This window comes from Haliotis rufescens, unplaced genomic scaffold (genome assembly GCF_023055435.1).
Source record: "Haliotis rufescens isolate VD_foot unplaced genomic scaffold, xgHalRufe1.0.p SCAF_56, whole genome shotgun sequence".
Taxonomy (NCBI): Eukaryota; Metazoa; Mollusca; class Gastropoda; order Lepetellida; family Haliotidae; genus Haliotis; species Haliotis rufescens.
The window spans coordinates 2607988-2629575 of NW_025964290.1; the positions used below are offsets into that span (position 1 = coordinate 2607988).

The window sequence follows — 21588 nt, forward strand, 5'->3', positions numbered from 1 at the left end:
TATATATATATATAAGACCGAGCGTGTCTCTTATCTGAAGCTTGTTGAGCTGAGGCAACGACCGTCGCCTCCCGCAATACCAGCTTGACAAAATGGCCGTCCTGACAGTGTTACTGGCTGTGGTTGCAGTTCTAGTTTGTCTCCTCCTACTTGGATACATGTGAGTACGGGGGCACCTTATGTCCGAGCATGGCCACTTAATGCCATCCACATTTAGCGTCTATGGCGTTAATAGCGTCCATGGCACGTGGTTAACGAATACATCGAATATTAACGGAAATACCCGGGAAAACCCGAGTAGACACGTTCATCGATCCTTCAGGGTGAGCTCAGGTCGTGTTTGTCAAGATGTGACCTAGAATCGCCCACTTTAAGCGGCATTCCATGTGCGTTACAGTGCAAAGTCTAGATGGTATCCCTGTATACCTGTTGAAGTAATGTGATATTGACCAACGTTTGATTCTTATGCAAGGGAACATAGATTTGTTAGATTTGTAAAACTGGTTGCATTGAAGGGGTATATCCCTTTTTATGCGTATGTCCAGTGTATAATGCTTTAAGAGCAACATATCTAAATAACTGTTTCTACCACAACCCAAACGGTAACAAATGTTGTAAATTAATGACATGTGATTGTATGGACAGTATGAGAAAAGTGTCAGTGTTCATTTATCATGCTATGAAACTAGGAAAATGTATGAATTTGTAACACGCCCCAGACAATGTACTATGGGCCTTTGGCCTCTTCAGTACCATGAATAAAGATTGATTGATTGATTGATTGACCCACGTAAATATTTCGAGTTATCGGAGGTTCGACACAACCGAAAATGATAAATAGATAAGGAATACACAGGAACCAAGCCTTTACTTCGAGACAAGCACAAGTTCGACACACCAAAATCCGACACAACGGCGTTTGATTGTATATTGTAACCCCCCTTCCCTCACATTCAATTCAATTCTTGGTACATGTGACCCGTGAAGAAGTCGTCAGTAGTATAGAACGGGTCCGCAGGAACCTTTTTTGGTTGAGGGAGGTTGAGTGAAAATAGGGAAGGTGATTGGTTGATCCAAGTCACGTGATCGGATAGGATGACTCATGCATCAACAGCGCGTCACAGGTGAGGGGGGAATGAAAGGTGTGTGTTTATAAGACAGAAAAGAATTCATAAGAAAACAAAAGTAAAAGGTTATGAATAGGGCTAAATGTATAGCGTGCTGCCTTGAATAGACAGACCGTACCCGTCAGCCCAGTTTGAATTGAGCGCGCTTGACAACTCACGTGGCCTCGTCGTTTAACCCGCGCTCGCGAGAGCTTGCGATCTGGTTTGATGAATGCAGGGTGTGTCTTGAAAGTACGACCATACCCCAATAGAGACGGTTATGTCAACACGATATACACCGTGTAATGTAGGGAAAAAAATGTACGGATCAAATTCATCTTGTACGGTCTAGACGTTGTACACCACGAACGTTAGACAACCTGTATAGAAAAAATACATAGAGATAAAATAGATAAGACTACACAATCAGCAAGCTAGTAGTGTCGTTTAATTACATTTAGCGCGCAAGAACGAGGTAGTCACGTCACCCTGCATTCACTATAACGCTGAAGGCAGCCGGATTTCGAATCACCCCGCGCTGCGTACTATTGTGAACCATTTGTATAGAGGGCGTTCACTTATTCAGCCCTGTCCCGACTTGCGTAGTTGATGTTTCAACGCTAGCGTTTCCATTTAACGCGATGACAAATAAACCGTACGGTTTGAGTTTTAACCGTGTAACATGATGTGCACAGTTTTACTTCAGAACGTGCTATTTTGAAAATAGATAGTTAGAACCATGTCCATGTTCAATAAGAAACTGATGAGTACATGTGCCAGTGTGACGGTACGAAGCTAGGTTTGTTGGGAAAGTGATGGAAGCCATCTATAGGACATTTTCATGTTTACAATACTCACCCTTAATTCGAAGAGAGAACAGAGTTTATCATGGAAAATTGTTTGACGAGGAAAATGTTTTATTGGAAATATATGTCGAAGCAGGTTTATTCATAGCTAATGTATAGCAGAGAGACTAAGCGACCGACCGCCCATAACAATGTCAACATACCCCGGCCTTACAATTAATGTCAACATACCAGCCTCGCCTGAAGCTTCCCATTCATAAATGGTGTGACCAGTGTCCCGTATTTATGATATGTTAGGGAAGATGAGTTGTACATTTGTTATTTTAAAAGGGAGTTATTTCAGAGAGGATATATATGGGTATTCCCCCGTCATTAAACCTTTCTTTCGTTGGTGTCTATTAAACGTATCCGGTATGTAATACATTTGAATGATGTAGGAAAGTATGTGCGTGAAGATGTTGTACCTATATCCGAACACGAATGTATGACACAGGAAGGGTGTGTGGAATGCACTCGTCCTTGTAAGGGTAAAATACGCGTTTAAACGCACCATTTAAATGATGACGACATTACTTTTTAGATGTATTGGTATCAGTGAGTGAGTGAATTTAGTTTTACGCCACACTCGGCATTATTCCAGCTCTAGGACGGTGGTCTGTCAATAAACGAGCTTGGACCAGACAATCCAGTGATCAACAGCATGAGCAGCGATCTGTGCAACTAGGAACCGATGGCACGTGTCATCCGAGTCGGACCAACCGATCCCCGTCAGTCGCCGATAAGCATGGGTTACTGAAGGTCGATTTTTATAACCCGGGACCTTCACGGGTGTAGTATGACGAAGACTATATACTAATATGATAAAAACTGAGAAAAAACAACAACAATTCATTCGTATCATTTATTGATTCGAGTCAATCGGTTCCATACAAAGCCGTGATATACGAATGGACAATAGTATTCACTCTGGAACATTATTTAGTCACTCATATACACATGCTGCTGCTCGAAGGCCCTATTGTTTAAACAGCGAGTCCATGTTTTGAAACACATTTCGCACTGTTGAATGTTTCCTTTTCTACGCTGTTTTAAGGTTGAATGGTTGTCTATAGTCTATGCTTTATCCATTGCTTGTAACGATTTCCGTCCAGGAGGTCCCAGTTTCACCATTCCTCTCACGTAGAGGGAAATTCGGCGTTTCTTATCGTTCAAACGCCTCAGTTTACGAGGTGTTTTCAAAATATGAATCAAACTAGACGCGTGGCGTTGACTCGGCATTCTCTTCTGACTGTTAGACTGATATAGTAGTGATGGGTATTTATGCCTAATCGTTCTGCTCACGATCATCATCCTCCTCCTCGTCATCACCGTCGTTATCCTCTGCAACGCTATCAGATTCAGTCTCACTTTCTATTTCCGGCATATCCATCAAAGGCAGGATCTCTTTCATCTTGGGTTTTAGGAGGAGTTTGATTTTATTTTTGAGAACGGATTGTTCCGTGGAAGGATTCATGTCTCCCAGGTTGTATAGCATGTTTTGAAACAGAGGTGCCTCTTTAAAGTACGTGGTATATTCCATCGCATAGTTGAGAGTACTACGCACTAGATCCTCCCACCTCAGTTTCAATCTTCTCTCAATCCATTCTTGCGTTCGTCCCTGTCGCTCGTACTGTTTTTTCTGCAGTTTCATCTTGTCATGAAACGTATCGTACACCTGTTTCCAGATGCGTTGTAAGCCTACATTTTGCCACTCCTCGGCTTCCATATTAGTGAATGTTGACTTCCCACGTGGAGGTTTGACGGCAAGACCACTGCCTTTCTGGGAAGAGGCTAGGTCGTCAAAGTCACTGTCATCGTCATCACTCTCGAGTCTGGCACGCTTTCTCTTAGGTTGAAGGCTATTGGCCGGACACCAGTGTTTGATATGTCGCTGTAGATCGTGCATGTTATCTATCAGCACCCCGCAATCTGCGCAGGCCGTGGCCATAGTCAATGATGTCTCACTACTCGTGTCTGAATCGGTTTCAATTGGAGTGAGCTGATGTTGGGGCAATCTCTCTTCTTGTGTCAGAGGACTATCCAGAGATTCTGTTGTAGTCAACTTCTCCCTACGCAGATCAGGTTCAGACTGTGCTGTTGTTCTCCTGTTTTCCTCATTTATGAGGTTAACATGCAGTCGATCCTTATCTTTGGTGGTAGGTTTTAGATCAATGGTGAGTTGTCCATAGGGTGTTTCAGCAACCTTTTCATACATAGCCATAAAGTGATCCATATGTTCGGGGAAAATTCTACGAGCGAAGAGTTTGATTTGCTGTTTATCTATGGGGGAATGAAACAGGGTGACATAATGCGCGTTCAAAGCAATGTCTCTCGATTCCTTACCTCTCGGAAACAGATTTTGTATCAAGAGAAAGATCAATACATTCTTGTGATGTGAGGTTTGAGTAAACAGACGCGAAATACGCTTGTCGTGCTTTGCTTCGGCCAGGAAATCATCCAGGACCAACACGTTCTGTTGACGAGCATCAAAGTAATCCTCGTCCAAGATATCGTAGGGAATTCCTTTGACAAAGGTCAGCTGAGGCAGCTGCTCACCGAGGTCCTGATATAATGGCTGCCATTGAGTATAACACCAAACGATGCGGGTAGGTTGGGGTTGAATCAGGCCATGCCGGAGTACATGAGAGGTAAACACAGACTTTCCACAACCACTGGGTCCCACAACGAGCGCATTTGAGGGAATCAGGAACTTGAATTGTTCTCGAAGATCAGATATACATGGTAAATGAGGCAGCCACGAGTGGACTTGCGATGGCGGCGGCGGCGGCGGATGTGCTTGTAACGGCGGGTTGGCTCGACGCAGCGGCGGTAGCGGATGGGCTTGCGGCGGCGGCGTTAGCGGGTGGGCTTGTAATGACGAGTGGACTTGCGGCGGCGGCCGGGCTTGTAACGGCGGCGGCGGTATGCTATGTTTATTTCTCCTGTGTCGTAACATGACATCTCTCCTTGAAAACATTTTTTCACAGTCCGGACAGGTGGCAACCCCCATGGTGATCCAATACGGTGTGCGATTAGAGGGTATGAAGCTTTCTTTTATACCCTTGACTCTGTTGACGCTTCAAGGCAGCAAGTGCCCGTTCCACCACAGCCTTCACCTCCGACACATGTTGTATTGTCACGGGTTGGGGTGTTGTCTTCGATACCTGTTTGGTTGTCATCGTTTTCATTTTAGGTGTTACCTGTCTCTTCTTTGTCTTCAGCGTCGACTTCTTGGCTGCTTGTGGTTTCTTTCTCTGTTGTGATTTTCTCAACGTAGTCTTCCTAAATATATCTCTAGGGTCAAGTCTAATCTCTGATGCTTTCTTCATGTTGTTCACGTCCAATACGTTTGCTGGCGAGAGTAAAACTGTTTGTCGGGCTACACTACTGTAGAGTTTATACTGTCTTACACGTGCAGGGAATCTTGGAAGACACTCTTTTCTCCACAGCACACTTGTGAGTATGTTAAAAAAGCGATCAGTATATGTATTTTAATTTGGTTTTACAATACACACTGGTAAATAATCCTTGATGGTCTTCACCTTTGGCTTCCACAGGCAGCAGGCCCAGTAACCCATGCTTATCGGTGACTGACGGGGATCGGTTGGTCAGTCCCGCCTCTCTGAAATAACTCCCTTTTAAAATAACAAATGTACAACACATCTTCCCTAACATATCATAAATACGGGACACTGGTCACACAATTTATGAATGGGAAGCTTCAGGCGAGGCTGGTATGTTGCCATTAATTGTAAGGCCGGGGTATGTTGACATTGTTATGGGCGGTCGGTCGCTTAGTCTCTCTGCTATACATTAGCTATGAATAAACCTGCTTCGAGATATATTTCCAATAAAACATTTTCCTCGTCAAACAATTTTCCATGATAAACTCTGTTCTCTCTTCGAATTAAGGGTGAGTATTGTAAACATGAAAATGTCCTATAGATGGCTTCCATCACTTTCCCAACAAACCTAGCTTCGTACCGTCACACTGGCACATGTACTCATCAGTTTCTTATTGAACATGGACATGGTTCTAACTATCTATTTTCAAAATAGCACGTTCTGAAGTAAAACTGTGCACATCATGTTACACGGTTAAAACTCAAACCGTACGGTTTATTTGTCATCGCGTTAAATGGAAACGCTAGCGTTGAAACATCAACTACGCAAGTCGGGACAGGGCTGAATAAGTGAACGCCCTCTATACAAATGGTTCACAATAGTACGCAGCGCGGGGTGATTCGAAATCCGGCTGCCTTCAGCGTTATAGTGAATGCAGGGTGACGTGACTACCTCGTTCTTGCGCGCTAAATGTAATTAAACGACACTGCTAGCTTGCTGATTGTGTAGTCTTATCTATTTTATCTCTATGTATTTTTTCCATACAGGTTGTCTAACGTTCATGGTGTACAACGTGTAGACCGTACAAGATGAATTTGATCCGTACATTTTTTTCCCTACATTACACGGTGTATATCGTGTTGACATAACCCGTCTCTATTGGGGTATGGTCGTACTTTCAAGACACACCCTGCATTCATCAAACCAGATCGCAAGCTCTCGCGAGCGCGGGTTAAACGACGAGGCCACGTCAGTTGTCAAGCGCGCTCAATTCAAACTGGGCTGACGGGTACGGTCTGTCTATTCAAGGCAGCACGCTATACATTTAGCCCTATTCATAACCTTTTACTTTTGTTTTCTTATGAATTCTTTTCTGTCTTATAAACACACACCTTTCATTCCCCCCTCACCTGTGACGTGCTGTTGATGCATGAGTCATCCTATCCGATCACGTGACTTGGATCAACCAATCACCTTCGCATCCGCCTGGATCAACCGGATCAACCAAAATGGCCTTCTGCGGACCCGTTCTATACTACTGTCGTCTAAGGCGCCGCGATTCGCTGTGCAGAGTTGTGTCCCCTGGGCACGCCAGAAACCTATGATTGTGGGTTCGAATCCCGGTTCGCCCCGATTATGCTAGGTTTGTCAGCACCATACCCGTGCTAGTGGGTTTCACCGAAGTGGGTTTTCACTTCGGCCTTTCCTCCCACCTTAAGCTGACACGCCGTGATATAATTGGAATACTGTTAAAAGCGGCGTTAAACTCAACTCAACTCACTCACTCACTCATGTTTCAGCTATGCGACCTGGACTCACGGCATGTTCAGGCAGATGGGGATCCCGGCACCAGAGCCAGGCTTGCTGGGCATCGTGGGCCGCTATAAGAAAGAGGTATCTTACTCGCACATGCCAACATACGGAAGTTGTGTTGAGTTAATAAGTAACGTTATTATTCCCCGCCACGAAACGGAAGGGGGGTATAGGAATGGATGCTGTCCGTCCGTCATTCTGTCCATCCATCCGTCCGTCACGTTTCGTTTCCGGAGCAGAACTCAAAAACCATGAGAAATATTTTAACCAAACTTGGCACATAGATAGGCCTGTAGTGAACTTGTGCCTTTTGATAGTATGATAACATTTTTCGAGTTTCCATAGCAACGGCTTTGACTGTAAATGGCGGTAGTGCCCTGTCCGTAGCAGATCTTGAAAACCGTACAATAGTTCTTGTCTTGCACCCAACCGGACATGTCATAGTGGCGGGGGATGTGAGTATTCCATGCTTCTTTCAGTTGCAATACGACGTAAGCTCTAGGTGGGCGAGAACCCCGGAGTACCTTCTGTGAATTGCCGTATTGCGTCATTACCCCAAGACGCAGACCGCTGCTCTGGCTTTCAATCACCAGTTACCAACGCTATGTATATATTCAACAGCATTCACTCCTTACAAATCAGGAGAGCGGAAGGTCCGGGTTTCGATCCCCGACCGCGTCATACCAAAAGACCTTTAAAGATGGTACTTGTTGTTACCCTGTCTGGCGCTCGGCATTAAGGGGCTAAATCAAGGACTTGTTGGCTCGGAGTCAGTATACTGTGTCTGAGTGGGGTATTCATGTTAAACTAGGGCATGGTATCTCAGTGAGCTAGCACTATAAATCACCATCTGTCCGGACTAGTACAAGCAGCCACACACACACACACACACACACACACGCACACGCACACGCACACGCACACACACACATGCACGTCGCTATATAAATGCCATTATCTTGGACGCGACGTTAAACCCCATTTCACCTCACCTTACAAATCACAATCAAGTACTGCCTTTATTTTTTGAAAATTTGGAAGTAGGTCAATAAGAGAAGCGAAAGTAAAAGGTTGACTTGAATGTTAAGACAATGTATCATAATTTTTGTTTTGTATTAATTTTATATATTTCATTCTGAACAAGTCATTCAACAACTTATTTAATAATGTAATTAACAATGTATTAAAAATATAGTAATCAGTTTCCTTTCTAGTGAAACAATTGATATACAATGATCAAGGGGACCCTTAAATGTATTTAGTTATGTGTTTTTCTACTTAAATGTTTCAGATGTTAACATAGGGACTAAAAAGAAAACACCCCATTATCAGAACGTTTGCTACTAAAGTGAAAGATACTGTATCGCCGTTGCATAACGCAGTTTTATACAAAACTCATGAACTTTTAAAAATTAGTTATCCAAAGTGAGGGCAAGGCGTTTCTTGAGGGATTATCATTCGTGACCAACTCGTGTTATTCCGGGACAAGCCGAATAGCTTCTTGCAGGTTACGGAAAGGGGCGAGTGGTGACGAATGGATGGACTGTATGTTTCACATCCCACTGTAATGTAGCTGCCTTCAACATTGCCATTGTATCTGTGTGCCTGGGGTAGTCATAACCTGGTATGCATCATACAATTTCTTCAGCGTGACGAGCGAACGCTTTACCCACTGGGCTACCCCACCGCCCTTGATTTTGAGAAGCAGAAACCGCCAATATAATGCGTTGTTAAACGTAATGAATAGGAAATAACGAGACTGATCCTCCTAGTCCATGTTTCCTTGACTGTCTCACGGGGTGGTTGGGTAGTAGGGGCTCGCTAAAGTGGTGGCTCGTCACGCCGAAAGTCCGGGTTCGATTCCCACCTGGGTACAATGTATAAAGCCCATTCGCCTGGAATATGGCCAGACGCACCATGGAAATCCTCTACTCACTCATTATGACGCTACGTTGCTGTTTCCCCAGGGAATCGGCGGCTGTGATCAACGCCTCGTCAAGGAATATGGCCGGGTTGTGGGGTATGTACACTTCGTCATTAACCTGTATTACATGTTACATTAACGGCTCTTTCAGGCTTCGGGTTCGAATCCAAGTCAGCAGAGTGGTTAACGTCTAATGCCAGTATCACGCCCTGAGTTACTGGTACCATATTAAACCATGTCAATCACTCACTCGGAGTAAACAACTTTTAACCTTTATAATTTATTCTAAACCTTTCGCCCCGATAATGTTTCTTGCTTTGTCAGTCATACCCGTGCTCCTGGATTTTACCAAGGGGTAAACGCGTGAGACCACTCACTCACTCACTCACTCACTCACTCACTCACGCACGCACGCGATCACGCACGCACGCACGCACGCACGCACGCACGCACGCAATTACTCTTGTAAAGGTATACCAACTTGACACATACCATACATAACAACTCATTCCCCCATATTTCACATCGTGACGTTTCCAAATGTATGTTTCAGCGTGTTTCACGGCAGAATCCCATCCCTCATCATCTCGGACCCCGCCATGATAAAACAGATTTGTGTAAAGGACTTCTCCAACTTTGTAAACAGATCGGTGAGTTCTCCCAGATCAGGGTTAAGGGTGTCAGGGGTGGTGTGATTGCCCAGTGGAGAGTTCTCCCAGATCAGGGTGTCCGTCCTTTAGGGGTGGTGTGATTGCCCAGTGGAGAGTCCTCCCAGATCAGGGTGTCCGTCCTTTAGGGGTGGTGTGATTGCCCAGTGGAGAGTCCTCCCAGATCAGGGTGTCCGTCCTTTAGGGGTGGTGTGATTGTTCTCCCAGATCAGGGTGTCCGTCCTTTAGGGGTGGTGTGATTGCCTAGTGGAGAGTTCTCCCAGATCAAGGTGTCCGCCCTTTAGGGGTGGTGTGATTGCCTAGTGGAGAGTTCTCCCAGATCAGGGTGTCCGTCCTTTAGGGGTGGTGTGATTGCCCAGCGGAGAGTTCTCCCAGATCAGGGTGTCCGTCCTTTAGGGGTGGTGTGATTGCCCAGTGGAGAGTTCTCCCAGATCAGGGTGTCCGTCCTTTAGGGGTGGTGTGATTGCCCAGTGGAGAGTTCTCCCAGATCAGGGTGTCCGTCCTTTAGGGGTGGTGTGATTGCCCAGTGGAGACTTCTCCCAGATCAGGGTGTCCATCCTTTAGGGGTGGTCTGATTGCCCAGTGGAGAGTTCTCCCAGATCAGGGTGTCCGTCCTTTAGGGGTGGTGTGATTGCCCAGTGGAGAGTTCTCCCAGGTCAGGGTGTCCGTCCTTTAGGGGTGGTGTGATTGCCCAGTGGAGAGTTCTCCCAGATCAGGGTGTCCGTCCTTTAGGGGTGGTGTGATTGCCCAGTGGAGAGTTCTCCCAGATCAGGGTGTCCATCCTTTAGGGGTGGTCTGATTGCCCAGTGGAGAGTTCTCCCAGGTCAGGGTGTCCGTCCTTTAGGGGTGGTGTGATTGCCCAGTGGAGAGTTCTCCCAGGTCAGGGTGTCCGTCCTTTAGGGGTGGTGTGATTGCCCAGTGGAGAGTTCTCCCAGATCTGGGTGTCCGTCGCTTTTGTCCATTCTCCCAGGCCACGATGTCAGCCCCTTCGAGTGTTCGGGGCAGTGTTTGTAACAGTCGACCGCTTCAGGAAGCATCATGTTCTTGTTATGCCCGTGTTCCCCGGTACGGTGTGTAACTAGTTACTTGCATGATAATCGGACAGTATTTCTTTAAGTAAAATAAGTGCATTACAATAAACCGTATCATATAGGAATATATATTATGGTGCGTATTTGAGCGAACGCTCCAACATGCTGTAATAGTACTTGCTTGTTGCTGTTTCCCAGACGTTCGGCCCTGTGCCCAAGATTGTGATGGACTGTATCGCTGAGATCTACGACGAACACTGGAAGTTCATGCGCTGTGTCCTCAGTCCAACATTCCGTACATCTAAACTCAAACAGGTAAATATCTACAGGTGAACTCAACAGGTAAATATATACACGTGTCCTCAAACAGATCAATACACAGGTGAACGCAGGCATACACAGACTGACGTCTGTCGTAATGTCGGATCCTTTGGTTAGATGCACCACAACGAGTATGGTGCTGCAAAACCAATATTATCATTATCAGTGGAATCAGCGGATCCTGACAAGGATAAGGGATGCAACTTTACATGGTATATTACTGCGCACACAGCATAGTGCCATTGACTTGCCTTTGCATGTGTTTGTGACGGGTGCCACCGGTGGGGCAGGATACGCTCACCTTTTCGCGAACACCTGGTATCTTTCCTGTTTGATAGTGATTCATAAACACATGCTCATGATATACTCGGTATCAGGATCGTACAATCGACTCTGCTTTATGCAGAGATTTCTATTGATTATGGAAAGGGTTTTGTCGCTTTATTTATGTGAATCTGAATGTCGGAGGATATGGAGAACAGTAGTCTAATGACACTTGTACTTGAAGATCCTCTGTGTGAACTGATCCTGTGTGTTGTCTAACTCTATATTCTTCACGGTTCGCCCCGATTATGTTTCTAGGTTTGTCAGCACCATTCCCATGCTCGTGGGTTTCATCACTTCGGGCTTTCCTCCCACATTAAGCTGACACGCCGCGATTTAACTGGAATACAAATTATGTTTTAAATGATACCAGTTCATTTAGAATACCATATTCTAATTAGTTGAAAGCAAAATATTAGTGATATGCTCCAAAAGTAGTATCATATTCCATACTGTTAGCAGGGAAGCGATATTTTCATGTTTTGGTGGCCATCTTGTCGGCCATCTTGAATATTTCAAAATGCCCAAAGATGACAGTGTCATCAGTCAGTTTCATAATCTAGAGTATATCATTAAACAAATCCAGCAATAAAAAAAACTTGATCCCCTAATTCTGGGTTGGGGGAAAATATTCATTTCTCTGCCGGACTATACTGTTAAAAGCGGCGTTAAACACAACTCACTCACTCAACATTTTGCGACTGATGTGTTTAGATGATGGAGCTGGTTGAGAGATGTTCCGACCTGCTGGTCAAGAACGTGGATAAACAAGGAAAGGAGAAGAAAAGCGTCGATATGAAACAGTAAGGCTCGATTTGGGTAGACACTATCAATAGCACACAGTTGACTTGCTCATCGACCCGTGAAGATCCGGAGTAGAATCTTCAGGAACCCATGCTTGCCGTGAAAGGCGACTATGCTTGTCGTAAAAGGCGACTATGCTTGCCGTATAAGGCGACTATGTTTGTCGTAAAAGGCGACTATGCTTGTCGTAAGAGGCGAGTAAAGGGATCGGGTGTTCTGGCTCGCTGACTTGGTTGAAGCATGTCATCGATTCCAATTGCGTGGATCGATGCTCATGATAGCAACCACTGGATTGTCTGGTCCAGACTCGATTATTTACAGACCGACGTCTGATAGCTGGAATATTGCTGAGTGCGGCGTAAAACAACAAACCAACCAACTTGCTAATCACAATTTTGGGGGCAGTAGATGAACTCTTGACTCTAACCTCGTAGAGACCCGGGTGAGAAAATGTCTCCTACAAATCTGTCTTTTTCTTGGCGTATGAGGCGATAAATTCAGTTTCGGTGACATTGTGTGTCCACCATACCCCGGTGGCGTTAGAAGTTGCTCATACCGTCATCCATTGGTTTGCCTGGTTGAGACTCGATTATGGACAGACGCGGCGTTAAACAACGTTCACTCTCTCAATCTTGATACAGGAACACAAATTTATTAGTGTAACTGACTGTCAAATAACAAAGAGTGGAGTTGTGTTTGACGCCGTTTTGGACGGTTTGTTAATTACGGCACGACAGCTTAACGCGGGGGGAGTTCCCCAGAGACGTTTACCCCCTTGCTGAAAGTCACGAGCACAAGTAACGGTGCTGACAAACCGTAAAGGGATGCAAGGCTGCCAAAAAAATTAGCATCCTCCCTAACGGGAGTGAGTGGATCCCTAGCATATGTAGCAATATTCCAGCAATATCAGGGCAGGGGACACCAGAAATGGGCTACACACATTGCACCCATGTGGGGAATCGAACCCGGGCGTTTAGCGTGACATGCGTACGCTTTAACCACTAGGCTACCCTGCCGCCCCGGAAAGTCCTTGAATCTTCGCGGGAAGTATAATGATGACAGTACTTTCTGATGGTTACATTTTATTCACGAATACCTGCCACAGTTTGATCATTGGGACATGTTGACTCACTTACTGTTACAGTGTGATGGGATGTTACACCATGGACGTCATCGCCCACACCGGCTTCAGCATCGACCTCGACAGCCAGTCCGACCCAGACAACGTCTTCGTCACGTACTGCCGGAAGGCCTTTAAGCTCACCTTCCCAATCATATTTCTGGTGACACGTAAGTCTCGTTACAAGACGTGATCTCGCGATATCCAGAACACAAGTATAGAACATACCTTATATAGGGTTTTTAGCTGTTTGAAGCTGATCCAGAAAGGTTTTTGCAACGACTATAGATGAAACGTGGTTCATCACTTATTTCAAACAACGAACTGAAAAGTACTTTGACACTGCACGTTCCTCAAGTCTGTCCATTTTCCAAAGGTCACAGATTTAACTTGTCATAGCGAAACAAGTTGTTCAGTTTTGTGGACATACCTCAATGCCATCAGGTAATGTCAATAACAAAAAAAATCACTTTTACGCATTTCCTTTTATATGAAACTGTGAACTTATCAACCCTTATACCTCAGAATGGCACTCGATAGTATCGCACAATAAATACGATCACTTAATGACATGTTGAGACATGTCACTGTCGTGTTCCTTCATAATTGTCCCCTCTGGGTATTCTGGGAACGAATAAGTCACCAGTATTCTATGTTCTCCTATTCTATGTTCTCTCTAACAACCTACTAATGAGGATCGAGTGGTCAGGCCCGGTGACTAGGCTGAGTGCGTGTCATCGCACCTAAGTGGCATTGGTCGTTGACGGAGATTCTATTTCCACAGACGGCCGTGACAGTACTGGAATATTTCTCACAGCTGCCTTTTATAAATATTAAATCACTCAATCACCTTAATATTGTTCTTGAATCCGATTATTTCAGTCCTCTTTCCCTTCACCAAGTCAATTTTCGAGAAGATTGACTTCCAAGTTTTGGATTTCGACAAGGACAAGGCCAAGTTCCGCGCTGTGGTGAAACAGGTGATCGAAGACAGGAAGAACAACCCAGACTCGGTGAGTTTACTCGAAGTCCTATACGTGGAACTCCTCTAACTCCAGCTCGTATATCTCGAACTCCGATAACTCGTCAAATAGCATAAGACGACTGAACCATATTTCCGACAGAATCCTTATTAGTACAATAAATATGGATTGTCAATGCAGGAGAGTCTTGATCATCCGCCCAAACAGATTTCATCTGTCGTAAAGGGCGAAGGGGCGGTCGGGTAGCAAAGTGGTTAAAGCATTCGCTCGTCACGCCGAAGACCCGGGTTCGATTCCCGACATGGGTACAATGTGTGAAGCCCATTTCTGGTGTCCCCCGCCGTGATATTGCTGGAATATTGCCAAAAGCGGCGTAAAACCCCACTCACTCACTCGCTCACTCACGTAAAGGGCGAAAGAGCTGTTAAAATGATATGAATAGATCATTTAAAATCAGTGATGAAAATCAGTCCTGACCCACCCGTAGCACCTGCCATTCACACAATTTGCATTAAAACAATAAGTATTAATTACCTGAGGCCACACAGCAGTACTCCCACCAGCGACGGCGGCCTGTAACCAAGCTCATCAAACCGCACGTTTAAAACTGAGGCCAACGCGATGCTCCTAAAGACTTTGGTGTTACGAGGATGTACTGAAGTTAACATTTTTGAATTTTTCTGTTCGAAAAAAGTTTTCCTTTTTGCTTTTACGCACATTGCAGACCAAACTGACACACATTGAAGACCAAACTCACACACATAGCAGACCAAACTCACACATATTGCAGACCAAACTGACGCACATTGTAGACTAAACTAACTCACATTGCAGACCAAACTGACACACATTGCAGACCAAACTGACACACATTGTAGACCAAACTAACGCAAATTGCAGACCAAACTGACACACATTGCAGACCAAGCTAACGCACATTGGAGACCAAACTGACGCACATTGCAGACCAAACTGGCACACATTGTAGACCAAACTGACACACATTGCAGACCAAACTGACACACATAGCAGACCAAACTGACGCACATTGCAGACCAAACTGACACACATTGCAGACCAAACTGGCACACATAGCAGACCAAACTAACACACATTGTAGACCAAACTGACACAAACTGCAAACCAAACTGACACACATTGTAGACCAAACTAACACACATTGCAGACCAAACTGACACACATTGCAGACCAAACTGACACACATTGTAGACCAAACTGACACAAACTGCAAACCAAACTGACACACATTGTAGACCAAACTAACGCACATTGCAGACCAAACTGACGCATATTGCAGACCAAACTGACGCACATTGCAGACCAAACTGACGCATATTGCAGACCACACTGACGCACATTGCAAACCAAACTGACGCATATTGCAGACCAAACTCACACACATTGCAAAACTGACCCCATAAGGAACATCTTCTCTTAGCAGGGCTACGGCGATATTCTACAAACGATGCTGGACACCAACAAGGAGGGGTCTGCAAGAGACCCGGATGACGACTCCGATGACGACACTGAAACAACATTAGACTTCAAGTACTACAAGAAGCGAGGTATTCACCGCGCACTGCATTCGCAAACACTCGTGTCATTCCGGGACAAACCGGAAAGGCATAAGCGGTAAAGACATTGGGGACCAACTCGTGTTATTCCGGGACAAGCCGAATAGCATGTTACGGAAAGGGCGAGTGGTGATTACACTACGAACATTGTACAGCTGGTAGCCATGCGTCGTAATATACCAGGTCTACAGTATATTTTACAGTATACCGTTACATTTTGTACCGTGAAATAAACAGCTTTAAACTGCTATCCAGTCAGTCTTCTGCATCGACAGGCCAGAGCGGGTACGGTGTGTTATAACAGCAGAGATGTATGTTCTTCGTTTCTTTTCTTCGTGTGAAATATGGCAGAAGTGACCCCTCGCCTTCAAAGGCCAGTACTCAACCTCGCGGTCGGCTGTATTCTCGTTGGAGATTTGATTGGTCGGCTGTATTCTCGTTGGAGATTTGATTGGTCGGCTGTATTCTCTTTGGAGACTTGCTTGGTTGACTGTATTCTCGTTGAAGACTTGTTTTCCTGACTCTGGAAACTGATTGTATGGAGATTTTTTTTACTTTATAAGGTCTGACGAACTACGAGATATTCTGCAACTCCCATATCTTTCTACTCGCCGGTTTCGAGACGACGTCCAAAGCCCTGACCTTCACGGCCTACAATCTGGCTACGCACCCAGAGATCCAGGAGAGGCTGTACCAGTCGATAATCAAGCATATAGGAAATGTAAGTACACTCGGGATCAATTAGAGTTTGTACCAGTCGATAATTACACACACTGTAGGACTATCGATGATCCATCGCTATGTGTTTATTCAGGAGGTAAACCTCGTTTTTTAACATGACATACGGTCAAACAATAGTTGTTTTCAATTCGGATGTGTCGAATCCCCGGTTGTGTCGAACTCACTGTCCAGTCCCGGCAAACTCTTACTATATGCATCACTACTTTAACCCGTATGTGCCGAATTATCTCAAATTCGTCCCAAGAGTTAAAGCTAATTTATAACAGACCCTAGTAGGCCAAACTCAATTTGTTTCGAAAGCACAAGAATTTGTATAAAGTATAATGGTCAAGTATAAAAGTCAATACTCAAGCCCAACAACTGACCGGCACCAGATCAATATACAAATGGTATTCACATAATACGTACAATGCAATACGTTTGATTTCTGTTGTCTTATGGCTTTGTCAGACGATAATAAGGTCGAGCTAAAAGCATCAGATCCGGATAATTCGAACTCCATCTTTGGTCTCCGTGAGTTCGAGACAATGGGGTTCAAATACCCGTTAAATACTTTAAAATCCCCTTTCCATTATTGTCATACATCTAAATATGCAGCGAAGTCCTGTTTTTTAGATTATATATACCGTATTCGACATAATAAGCGCCCAGGGCGCTCTCAAAGTTAGAAAAGGGGGCTCTTATTAGAATATTATTTTGGTGAAAAACAACAGAGTTGAAAGATCGTAAATTTCGTGGTTTATGCTAACAGCCTGAAATGTTTATATACGACAGATATATTTTTTCCAGAATTTAATTTCCCATAATTATGAATGCATATAAAATGCGTATTATACACGAATAAATAAGTCCTGTGTGCACTGATCAATCGGAAGGGGTGCTAATTGGGATTGTACGCTAGCCAATATATTAGAAAATATCGCAGTGGGCGCTTATTAGAGCGGGGCGCTTATTACGTCGAATACGGTATGGTTATATTGTCGGTGCTTCTATCTATGAACTATTTCCCATCACGATGTACTGATACTGTGTGTGTGTGGTGTGTACAGAACAAGCCTACGTACGCCGAGGTGACTAAACTTCAGTACCTGGAGAACGTGTTTATGGAGACACTGAGGCTCTTCCCCCCGGCAACCAGGTGGGTTGAGTTCCAAACATTTCCAAAAATTTCGTATCTATACATTTAATACGTTTGTTGTTTAACGCCGCACTCAGCAATATTCCAGCTATAAGACAGCGGTCAAGTAATCGAGTATGGACCAGACAATCCAGCGATTGACATCATGACCATCGATCCACGCAACTGACATGCATCAACCAAGCCAGCGAACCTGGCCACCCAATCCCGTTAGTCGCCTCTTACGACAAGCATAGTCACCATTTACGGCAATAAGGGGTTGCTGAAGACCTATTCTACCCCGGATCTTCACAGGTCTTAATACACTAAAAATCATCGACGAATAAAAATAGCGGTGCTTTTCCTATTTTTTGTTCAGGATCGGCGGATCCGTAAACCTGTTTTAGGAAGTCTGGTTATTCAAAAACCCAACATTGTCTGTCAACTAGTTGTCATTTTTTGTAAACTAACGATTAATCAATTAGTTAACAGAATAAACTGCAAGCTTGTGTGATTGTTTGTTATTTTTACACCGCAGACAGCAATGTTCCAGCTATATCCCTAACAACTATAGACTGCTCTAACCAAGTGAGACCTGATCTCTTGCAGGAACACTCGAGTTGCAGCGAAGAGCACCACCATCAACGGGTACCACATCCCCGCCGGCATGCCCGTCATCATCCCCGTGTACGCAGTTCAACATGATCCGGAGTTCTGGGCCGACCCGGAAAAATTCGACCCTGACAGGTATGCCAATTGTTGATTCAGTATTGTAAATATTACCTAAGTTTCTCTCGGTCGGTTATCCATTATTATTATTATCCCCACCCCCCGTCTCAATAAGTCTCCCCCTCCCCCACCTAGACTGTCGCTTATTCACTAAAAATATATACCTTGATAGATTAACGCTTAGTTTCTGAACATACATAATTTTGATAGAAACAAGGAACTACATTTAAATTGAACAGCCTTAATGAGATGGGAGATTCACAACCTCAACCTGAGGGGAATCTAGACTTGCTTCATTTAGAGCTATGACATTAAAGTGAGGGATGGGTGTTCGAGAAAATATGGTTCTGGGACATTGAGACAGGCTATTCCCGTCTCTCCATCGCCCTCCCCCTTTCTCTCCAATACATACTTATTAATAAAAAAAATCCAATATCAAACTTCTGCTCGAACAGTTTAAATGCAATAAGTTATTATAAAAACGATGCTTGGATTGGTTGGCTGTTCCAGGTTCCTCCCCGAGAACAAGCACGAGCTGCACGAGTATATGTGGATGCCATTTGGCGTCGGACCCCGGAACTGTCTGGGAATGAGGCTGGCCTTGTTGGAGGCCAAGATGGCGATAGTGGCTTTGGTGCAGAACTTCCGGTTTGTGGTAACTCCGGAGACAATAGTGAGTTGTATTTCCATTGGTCAGTTTTATTACCATTAGCTTAATTATGTTCTATGTGACAGAAAGGATAATGAGGAAGTCTTTAACACTTACTTAATTGTCTCATGTCGTGTTTCTGATTAAACTGGGGTTTTTTTCAGGCTCCTGAAAAACTACAAAACGGAGTTTTTATTCGACCGGAGACTCAGGTGTTTGTCGGTGTTGAACGGCGCGAGTAGATTCAGCCAGAATCACAAGGCTGCTAACACTGAACGGCTAACCTGACAAGGGAATGCGTTTTGACAGTGGAAGTATTGTGAGACCCATGGCGCAGTGTTCGAATGCAAGAGGCTCCCCGCAGTGCGGTACAGCGAACGAGCTGCAGAAGATCTGAACAGCTGGCTGACCTTGTGTTGGTTCAGACCCGCTTGATAGGACGTCGATATACCATCAAGTCAGAGAGACTCTGTGAATAGCTGTCGAAAACGTTTCACGATCACTCACCACGTAATAGCCTACCTCCCCCCCCACCCCCCACACACACACCCTTTTGAAGGGTTCTAATCAGGTTAATCAGGTTAAAAGGTTAATGGGGAGTGGATTTTGCGAAGTTAGACCACAAATATTTATTTGACTAATGTTTGGCTTACAAACGCGAACTGTTTCCTTCCCGAATACAGTATTTGCATTATCGATCAATTTCTTTATTTAATTGTGCCCCACCTTTCGGAAAAAGATGTCCTCACTTGCCATATTTTATATAGATCGAAAATAATACTGCGATCTTGCATTACTTTATTTATACTTGCATCAGAAGACAGCTTTAACTGCCACATGTTATCCTCCAATGTTGTGGGCAGGCAGTTGTGTTCTCTCCTGAAGACAGTTTAGTCTCCAAATCAAAGCTTTTGTTTTGTTTACTGCATTGTGTTATGAACACACAATACCATTTAGAAAGTGGTCAAATGTAACAAATGTTATATTTGGAATAACACTTTCTGAGTAAAGTACAGATTCTCGTACTTTGGAGGGTTGAGCGCCGTCCGGGATTCGAACCCACACTGCCAAAGTGACGCACCCAATCCCGGACGGGACTCAACCCCAAACAGATCGAGAATCTGTACTAGTCAGATACATTTGTTGCATTGTGTTAATTCGACAGAGATTTGTTGGAGCGTGTGTGTAATAAACAGTTGTTCTCAGGAATCGTCAGTGTTCGAGTCTTATACTTTTACTGTCATAACGGGATCGGGTGGTCAGGCTCGATAACTTGGTTGATCATCGCATCCCAACTGCGTAGATCGAAGCTCATGATCTCAATCACCGGATTGTCTGGTCCAGATTCGACTATTTACAAACCGCCGTCATATAGCTATAATATTGCTGATTGTAGCGTTAAACAAACAAACACGTTTGCTGTCAAATTGTGAATGAATTAGCCCGCATGTAGTTGATGTCACAATCGTCAAGTTCAATGTCATGAGAATTGATGACATTTCGAATCAAATTTTACAACTATAATTTTGTCGATGCAGTCATTATGCTAAACAATGTGATATTGGAATGATTCAATTTGGTGGGTCGGCGGGGTGGTTAGAGCTCATCACGCTGACTTCCTGGGTTTCGACTCCCCGAATGGGTGGCATGTAAGGAGGTTATTTTGAGGGTCTTCGTTGTTGATACTTTGGTTCTGTAATTACTCCTTGCATCATCCTGTGGTGCCTGTTGTGTTTGCACAACTGTCCGTTGGCAGAGAGTAAGGCCAGTCAACACGACTTTACTTAACAAACTGATGTTACCGGAAAAAGCCAGTGCGCATGTCTCCTGGCTTATCATACTAGTTCTACAACTAGTAACAATGACTACAACTCAACAACAATCACTACAATGCCTTGCCATGTTTAGTGACGTAATGAAATTAAGCCGTGTATAACTCTCGGAAGTCAAATGAGCAAAACCCAGTGTGTGGATTGTGTGTGGGCCTGACGCTGAGCAATGTGTTGAGTAGATTTGGCACATGTTGCACGAGAAATGCCTTTTCCATGCTGACCAATATTTTGCAAATGTACGTCCCTATGTGGCGTGGAACCCGTGAAGATCCGTGTTAGAATAGGTCTTCAGGAACCATGCTTGCCGTAAAAAAGTGACTATTCTTGTCATAAGAGGCGATAAACGGGATCGGGTGGTCAGTCTCGCTGACTTGGTTGATGCAGGTCGTATCCCAATTGTGTGGATCGATGCTCATGATATGGATTGTCTTGTCCAGACTTGATTATTTACAGACCGCCCTCATATAGCTGGAATATTGCTGAGTGCGGAGTACAACAAACAAACTAGTGTGGAACTACATCACGTGTGAGCTGCTATGGTATTTGAGGTGAGGTGAAATGGGGTTTAAGATTATTGCACTTATATAGCGACGTGCATGTACGTGTGTGTGTTTGTGTGGCTGCTTGTACTAGTCCGGACTG

At 44.5% G+C, this 21588-nt stretch overlaps 1 protein-coding gene across 2 annotated transcripts; it reads left to right on the forward strand.

Annotated features, from left to right (window-relative positions):
• Positions 1–21: 21 nt before the first annotated feature.
• LOC124141698 (cytochrome P450 3A8-like) lies at positions 22–19846 on the forward strand. Of its 2 annotated transcripts, none has more exons than XM_046509755.2 (14): positions 22–160; positions 7096–7189; positions 9076–9128; positions 9586–9682; positions 10930–11046; positions 12091–12179; positions 13325–13470; positions 14183–14313; positions 15743–15869; positions 16442–16599; positions 17669–17757; positions 18346–18483; positions 18976–19138; positions 19279–19846. In XM_046509755.2, the coding sequence occupies exons 1-14, from the start codon at positions 93–95 to the stop codon at positions 19354–19356; spliced, it is 1548 nt and encodes a 515-aa protein (XP_046365711.1). In that variant the 5' UTR covers positions 22–92; the 3' UTR covers positions 19357–19846. The 2 variants fall into 2 exon arrangements, with proteins under 2 accessions (XP_046365711.1, XP_046365712.1); XM_046509756.2 differs by having other exon boundaries at positions 15746–15869.
• Positions 19847–21588: the final 1742 nt, after the last annotated feature.

Bases quoted from the DNA above. Each gene is read 5' to 3' on its own strand.
- LOC124141698 (XM_046509755.2), top strand. From the start codon at position 93: ATGGCCGTCCTGACAGTGTTACTGGCTGTGGTTGCAGTTCTAGTTTGT. The intron at 13,471-14,182 runs GTAAGTCTCGTT...CGATTATTTCAG, and splicing joins AATCATATTTCTGGTGACAC to TCCTCTTTCCCTTCACCAAG. The intron at 18,484-18,975 runs GTATGCCAATTG...TGGCTGTTCCAG, and splicing joins GAAAAATTCGACCCTGACAG to GTTCCTCCCCGAGAACAAGC.